The following is an 8,244-nucleotide window of genomic DNA, read 5'->3' on the forward strand; positions in this document are numbered from 1 at the left end:
GATTCACATAAATATCTCAAATTTAGTCGCCTTTTGCAGACAGGAAGGCAGTGACATTTTACAATTTGGAGTCTCTACATTTGCAGCAACAGACAGATAGAGCGATTCTAGAATACCGTCATTCACGATTTCATTACATTCAAATTCTTTATTTGCATTAAGTTATTTATTTTGTTATATAATAGTTTGGGTACCGTACATAAGCGAACAAGTATAATTAATTAGGTATTTCTAAATAATATGTGTGATGGAGGCTGCTCAAAGAATGTTTATGCAATAAACCTAACCAAATTGATGGTGAGAGTGTGCTTGATCGGTTTAGTCATTTGAACGTCACGTAAAATACTCACTGGTTTTGTAACGATATTATTACAAACACAACATTTAGGTAATTATAAATTTCACCTGAAAAGACATTGATATGAATTAATCTGAATTTACAAGGAAACATTTTACTAGCGTAAGATGTTGGAAATAACTACTTCCCAATAAAACGTACGCTACTGGTGAACGTGTGAAATTACCATTAAACCAGAACATTTAATGTGAATTTATTTCCAATAAGCCTATATTCAAACAACATGACAATCTTAGTCAATAAAATAGTAATTATTACAACTATAAATCGAAGAAAAACGATTAGTTACTTCCGGTACGTCCTGTCATGATGTCATCCAGATGACCGTCATATTGAATTTGGACCAAAACGAAAAACCGATATAACTTTGTTATTTATGTATTAAATGTGACGAATCAGTGGATTTCAGTCCCATGATCATCTGATACCATCCACTTGTTATTAAATATAACTATTCCAAAGAAAGCAACTGTTTGCTAAAGCCACACATATATATATGTTCAAGAAGGATTAAGAGGGGTTGATTTTGTCCTTAAAGGCCCACTACCTTTCCGAAACAGCTTTTAATTTTTAAAATGTAAATGTAAAACGAGATCGATTATAAATAAAATGTTAATTTTCATAACGCGGGTCATCTTATGTTTCCCGCCGTCGTGCTAAATACCGCGCGGTAGTTGATTATCACTGCAGCAGAAGGCAAAATAGCGGAATGAAACCCAACTGTTATCATATATTACGCAGGATAACTTGCATGTGTTTGGCGTTGTAACTCCATCTTAGGCCATCGGTATATATTTTCTTATGTTATTTATGATTTTTAGAATTCTTTAAAATTTGCTCCGGAAAGGTACTATTAGTGGGCCTTTAACACATTTTTTTCTTCAAAATATCTTGTGTTTAGTGGCAAGATCATCATGATTTTGGAACCAAGTAGCTTGGTTGAGTATATTCACAATCTGATAACAATTAGATTTATAATTCCGTTCCACTATGATGCTCTACAATATGCTCCAATGCAGGCTTTGAAGTGTATCGTAGAGCATCGTTGTTATGGAGCTGTATTACAAGTCTAATGGAATTAGATCGAGTGTATTCAAAGCATTAACTTTTAAGTCAGAACCAGAAACTGGTGCTAGTGTATGGCGTGCCGAACGTTGCAAAATTCAATAAGTAAAAACATTTGTGCGAAAAAATGTGTTTGTAATATATCGTTATATGTGTTCATTATTTTTAATTTGTGTGTGTGAAAAAATATTTGTGTGTATTTTTTTATATTTGTGTGTGAAAAATATATTTTTTACACACAAATATGTTTTTCAAAGACACAAAGAAATTATTGAACAAAAGTTTCATTTTTACATATAAATATTAAAAAAATTACACAAATATTCATTGTTTTTTTTAACACAAATTAAACATATTGAACACATATAACGATATACAACAAAACATTTTTTTCTTTACACATTTTATTTTACTTATTGAATTTTGCAACGTTCGGCACGCCATACTAGTGGTATTGTTTTCCAACTACATTGTACACATAGTTAGTAACAGACTATCAGCAGTCTACCAGAACAATCGTATCGGTACACGGTCATGAAATTCCCACAATATACTTTTTTGCTGTCCTACAAGAAGATCATCATGCCGTTGAAAGTAACCCTTGCCATCTTGCATGTTAACAGACATGATGAGGATCGAGTCACATGCAGTACATCCTCGATACTCCAGGGGTTTCGATCACTTATGATATCTACACCGCTGGACTATCGCATAGTAACATTGGAGGCAGCTTAGTGGAAAACATCTGAACCAATCACAGGCCTGCAAAGATTACAGAGAGAGCGACGCCTAACACCAAAGCCAGACAGCCAACCACAGTGTGGCGTTATACGGCTCTTTTAATGTACATCAAACGTTTAAATTACCTGTTCTATTCTTTTGCCTCCAATTTTACTATGAGACAGTCCAGGGGTGTAGATTGGGTAAGTGATCGGAACCCCTGGAGTATCGAGGATGGTCCAGGGGTGTAGATTGGGTAAGTGATCGGAACCCCTAGATGCAGGCAGTGATAATAACTAATAACTTCATAATTGTGCTAATTAACGCTTTGGACAAATGCAACCAGAACACGAGAAATCCACACAAGCAAGACACCGCATGTACACGGGAGGCCGTCCTTACACGACACACTGGCTGTTAATAACTTAATAGGGCGTTAATTTAACCAAACAAACAAACAATTGTTCATCACGGTTCTAAACTTTTAAAGCTATTTTAGACCTAGTCCAAGGGCTGTTTTCCCGGCTATTATTTTAGGTTTAGACCACTACTTGATACCTTACCTTGTCAACACCAATACGACTTTTGCAAACATTTGTGATGTTCTAGAGATTCGTTTCGTTGATAAGCAATGAACTGCTTACGTTGCATATCTGGAAACTTAAAAAAAACCTTCGACGCCGTTTGCCATCAGGGCCTCTTCCATAAACTTAGCTGTGTTGGTCCAAATAGTCCTATATTGAATTTCATTTGAAGTCACATTTAATGGCGTTACATCCAAATGGTTTGCTGTGAATTCAGGAGTATGGCAAGATGAGTCATTTTATACCAAGGTTTCATCAATGGCCTTTCACTGAAACTTCAGTCTTCGAATTATGGTGTAAACATCCTGTCAATACCACCATGAAATCCAATTTTAACAGACGCTGTCATCTTGATCGCTCCATCACCTTCAGCTCCCCAACAGCTGCTCGATGTAGTGTATTCATGGAAATTTGTTTTAATAACGCAAAACCCTCCATCTTAGTCTTTGGTATTTTTGTCCCAAGAAGCACAGGGTTTACTAATAAATGGTGTTTAGGATTGGAACTAATACACCAACATATGTCGACAATACACCTGAGAATCATCCATTCGTCACCGCTTTACTATATTTAACGACCGAGCTTATCAGAAAGGTCGTAAACTAGTCTACCCTACACGATATTTAATGCATGCGACTTGAACATTTGGTATAGTTAATCCTGTACAGGAAGGTGATATTATTGTCAATACGCTATTGATGTGAGCATTGGTGCCAATTGTCTAATGAACATTCAGATGATTTCAGCATTTGGCTTCGAAAAAAAATCTCAAAATAACAACAATGTCCGATATGGTGGAAAGGATTAGTATGCTCCGCGTGATTACGATTTACGTTGGAATACTGCGAATATTTATTGCAAAAGAAACAAGAAAAATATCATTGTTTCTGTGTGACATTTAGATATATTTACCTACTGGAAGTCATCTTTCATTATAACCATGAATTAAGTGTAAGCGAGTTCGTTATAAACGTGTTTTATTGTACAAGTAGTTAACGCTGTAATTTTATGAACTACTTTTGATTGCTTGTTGGCAGCCATCTTGGAATTTCGTATATTACTATATAAGTCGTCCTGACTCTTACAATTCATTACCATTCAAGATTAACAAATAACAGATGCATTCAAAATCATTTTATTATTCCATAAATTTAAGTAATCAACATGAAAATTAATTCAAACATATCACATTTATTGATGTTTTCGAAGCCTCATTTTCGTACAATGCAAACAAAACAACTAAACAATTCTGTACAAAATAAAATATTCACTTATACACTCTCTTACATATCCTCAAACACTACAGTAAAGAGACACAATAAACAAAATGTGAGATATAAGGGACAATTTGAATAAAAAATCTCCCAGCTAGACATTGTAATATAATCCTAGAAATAAGCATAATGTCACATGTGTCTCATGTAATAGTCTATCACTGTTGAGAAAGCTGCAAATCCAACTGCTCCTATTGCTCCTGCTTTGAGTCCCGCTGGAAATAGAACAAAAAATGCAGTGGTAAGTAAACTTCCGTCATCAAATCAACAAATCTCATAATCACAGGTTTTAACTATATAAATATAGATAAGGGACACCTCATCATGTGTAATATTTGGTTCCGAACACCAAGCTTGATCCTGAACAAGTTTATCAACTTCACACAAGACAGCCATAACTAAACACAGCTTGGAATCATCTCACTACCACTTTTCAGAACACTTTGGTCTACCAGTGAGAGGTGTCCATATATCTTCAAAGTCAAAACTTGTGGTCACAGTGATTTTTACATTATAAAATAAAGTTAAGTACCGTAAACTATATTGCTACAGAGAGCTATCATGTTAAAAGACATCAAATAAAAACCTGGCTAGAAATTAAAACTCCTTGACAAATAAAGCACTCAAGTACATCAAAAGTATGAATCTATCAAATACTCATATAAAATTTAACTCCTAACAAAAAAAGTCTATGTAAATCACTCCCATTGCTTAGTATTATGTACTGCTAAAACCATATAAGCTTTTATACAATTGCTGAATTATAATCATCAAACCGTCAAACTTTTAAAAAAATTACAAGTAAATCTAATTGTAGAAGAACAGGGAAAATACACATTCCTGTCGAGTGCCCCGACCAGGAATCGAACCCGGGTCTCCGGCGTGGAAATCTACGGCTCTACCGACTGAGCCAAAGAAGCATGCTCCGTCAGCTGAGTGACAGAGACCGTATTTAACACTATGTACAAGTCACACCGACCCGCTCCTTTTACATTACTCCCCCTGTTTTTCTTGAGATTTCCTAAATCTCAAACCGAGACTCTCTAACCACCTACCATGGGTTATTTAGTTGGGCACCAATGTAGAAGAACAGGGAAAATACACATTCCTGTCGAGTGCCCCAACCAGGAATCGAACCCGGGTCTCGGCGTGGAAATCTACAGCTCTACCGACTGAGCCAAAGAAGCATGCTCCGTCAGCTGAGTGACAGAAACCGTATTTAACACTATGTAGAAGTCACACCGACCCGCTCCTTTTACATAATAGTGAGTTGTTCAGGATTACCTCCCTTTGATCTCACCTCTAATGCCAAGGACCCCACCTACAATCCCTCCAGATATCGTCCCATTGATTAGTTCAGTCTTACCACGGTACTGTGAAATATAAAACAACAAATATAAGATAATTCAGAAAATTATGGTACCACACAATCGCACCAAATGATAATTGATAAAATCTTTTCTGGTAAAATTCTTGGTTGAATTTCTAAATACCTGTTAAACTTTTTCGTTGCATTTAGAAATTAAAACAATTAATGTAAAAAAGGCACCATCAATCTCCAAAGGTTAAAATCACATTCCCTCTCTTCAAAACAGTGTACAGGGCATCCAAAAGACCCCTGCGAGGACAATGTTTTGGACTATAATTTTCAAAACTAAAATTTAATTCATGATTTTTAACTCTTCAAACTCTGAGAAATAGTAATTTGGCATTGAGCATATATTTGGTAAAGACCCCTGGAGTTCGAGTGTATCAAAGATTGTAATAATGCTTAAATACTGTACAAACTTACTGATTCTATAAGACATTCAGTAGTGGCAAACATGGCTCCGACAATGGCAAAATTTTTCCCGTAGCTCCAGGAGCGGGCTTTCATTTCTTGTAACACCATTTTGGTAGTGGGAGTTTCTGTGGACACGGTTGACATGGGGTCAATTGATGCAGTAAATAATCCAAACACACCTCCCAAAGCAAACCCTGAAACACAGTCAACATTAGCATCAATGGATGTAGTGAGCAATTCAGATACATCTGAAATATAAATCTTTAAAAGTGGTGGATCAATCCATTCAGCAAATAATATACTCTAGTAAGTCACCAGCTAATACATATGTACATTGTCTAGAATTATATAGAGCAAGCAATCCAAACACACCTTCCAAATACTAAAACTAGAAATATGTCTGTTAGACATTAAGTGCTTGCTAACTACTTTCTAAAACCTTAATTTCCAGTACAATATGCATTGGCCTTGCTCAGAGATATTTTGCATGTACAAAAATGTAACATATTTAATAAATAACCTGTAGATATATACCCATAAGCCTATATGAAATATCATCCTCGGCAACAGGTGTACATAGCACTATATATATATATATATCTATATATATCGATCGCTCATTAGTCATTACCCTTGTGACTATTGCAAAGAGATGGTTTACGTCCGTGATGTATTGTAATAAATACTTTCCTTTACTTCATCAGAACTTTAAATGTGAAATTACTTTGAACTTTGTTAATTGTGTACTTTGTTACATAGAATTTTGATAGTGCAACAAACACCTACGACCTAGGATGATGTGAAATAAATTAAATATATGTATTATATATAATCTGCTAAATAATGCTGTAAATGTCTTTGGCCAGTACAAAAAGTTATCCGTTTCATTACTTTTTATTGACAGTTTAAACCTGATTTGCATTGTATTGCTCTGGAAGTTTCCAAGTTCAGATGATTAGAATATTGTGACCGATGCAAGAGTTTGTATGATACGCCGCTACTAGAACATCGTTGGCAGGTATCTCTTAATATATGTTTTTAAAAGGTTGGTGTCACTAAATCACAGCGAAATCTATTAAACCAGAAACATATATGAGACGGTATAAGACAGTGACTTCTGGTATCACATGCGAAGTTGGAATCTGCGCATAGCGAATGTACACAGACTCCACAACCGACAAGGAAAACAATAGTGCTAGAGTACGCTCACACTAAAAATAACACAGAATGCAGGTTCAGTGAGTGAAGGAAAGATACATTTGTACATTGTAAGTTAAGATACATACATGTATGTACAATGTACAGTCATGTAGCTAAGGATGTCAAAATAATGAAAATACACATGTACTGTACAGCCTAATGTAGGATATATTCAGCGACTTAATTTGGTACCTACACTAACCTTTTATCTAGAGTAGCACATGATGTTGTTTCAAACTTCAATAATATGTCGTATACTGACATAGTAACGTAACAGTAGAACCAGAAGATGACACTTCATCTATTCATTCTGATTTACTAGATCTAGAGTTACTTCCCTTTGTATCACGATTACATAGCTGTGTAAAAACACAGATGGAGATTTTTTGGAGTAGTTTGTCATACTATCTGGACTACTATAGAATGAAGTTTTTTACCTACATAACTCGGTTGATATTACATACACTTACCCATGACTCCACTGGCACAAAATTTGAAGGTGCAACTCTCGAAGAACTTGGTGATCATAACTTCTTGTTTGTGCATCGGAAACCTAGGTATTCCACCAATAACGATGGGGGCTTGATACCTCTGTATTCCATGATTTTCACCTAACACCTGTCTTGACGCAATAGCCAATAATTCAGCAGGGTTGGTAGTGCTCGCGATGTCCTTGTTAGACTCATGCGGCCCCGTGGGCGCAGCCATTTTGAATACTTCTAATATAAAAAACCAGCCGGTGTTGTGTATCCGGAAAACGACGAGTTGCGTCAGATGAGGCTATACACAGTTCAAATAAATACACTAATGTAACACTTCAAATACAGTAAAAAAAGTAAAAAAGAATTAACAAATAGATAAAAATAAATAAATAAATAAATACACAAATAAATAAATAAATAAATAATAAAATATAGTTATAATAAAATAAATATTAACAATTCAGGGAACACGTCTCAAAGAACATCGTTTGAAAGCAAGTACGTAACAACACCAAGTGCTTAGTAATACCATGCAAAACACCACAATACCAGCATTCATTCTTTGTGGAGACTACAATTAATCATCTGGATCAAAATCCGTAAAGACCTAATTAGGGATATACAACAACCAGATACAGATGATTTAACACGATCAGATTAGAAATTCTACGTATAAAGTTATTGATCTATAACTTTTAAAACCCGTTGAAATGATAACTGTACATGTAAGTTACTTTGTTATTTTCTTTATTATGTATGGCCAATAAAATATTTTCCT

The 8,244-nt window shown here is 35.1% G+C and overlaps 1 protein-coding gene across 1 annotated transcript; it reads right to left on the minus strand.

The window, feature by feature from the left end:
• Nucleotides 1–3,848: 3,848 nt before the first annotated feature.
• LOC138331706 (mitochondrial import inner membrane translocase subunit Tim22-like) lies at nt 3,849–7,710 on the minus strand. The gene is made up of 4 exons (XM_069279453.1): nt 7,455–7,710; nt 5,794–5,978; nt 5,302–5,374; nt 3,849–4,216 (listed from the first exon to the last, which is right to left on the minus strand). Exons 1-4 carry the CDS (start codon nt 7,690–7,692, stop codon nt 4,134–4,136), a joined length of 579 nt encoding a protein of 192 aa, XP_069135554.1. The 5' UTR covers nt 7,693–7,710; the 3' UTR covers nt 3,849–4,133.
• Between the last annotated feature and the right edge of the window lie 534 nt (nt 7,711–8,244).

Source organism: Argopecten irradians, chromosome 9 (genome assembly GCF_041381155.1).
Source record: "Argopecten irradians isolate NY chromosome 9, Ai_NY, whole genome shotgun sequence".
Classification (NCBI taxonomy): Eukaryota; Metazoa; Mollusca; class Bivalvia; order Pectinida; family Pectinidae; genus Argopecten; species Argopecten irradians.

Coding starts and splice junctions, on each gene's coding strand:
- LOC138331706 (XM_069279453.1), bottom strand. CDS start 7,692: ATGGCTGCGCCCACGGGGCCGCATGAGTCTAACAAGGACATCGCGAGC. Junction 5,979..7,454: donor TTGTGCCAGTGGAGTCATGG/GTAAGTGTATGT, acceptor ACTGTGTTTCAG/GGTTTGCTTTGGGAGGTGTG. Junction 5,375..5,793: donor CTGAATGTCTTATAGAATCA/GTAAGTTTGTAC, acceptor TATATTTCACAG/TACCGTGGTAAGACTGAACT.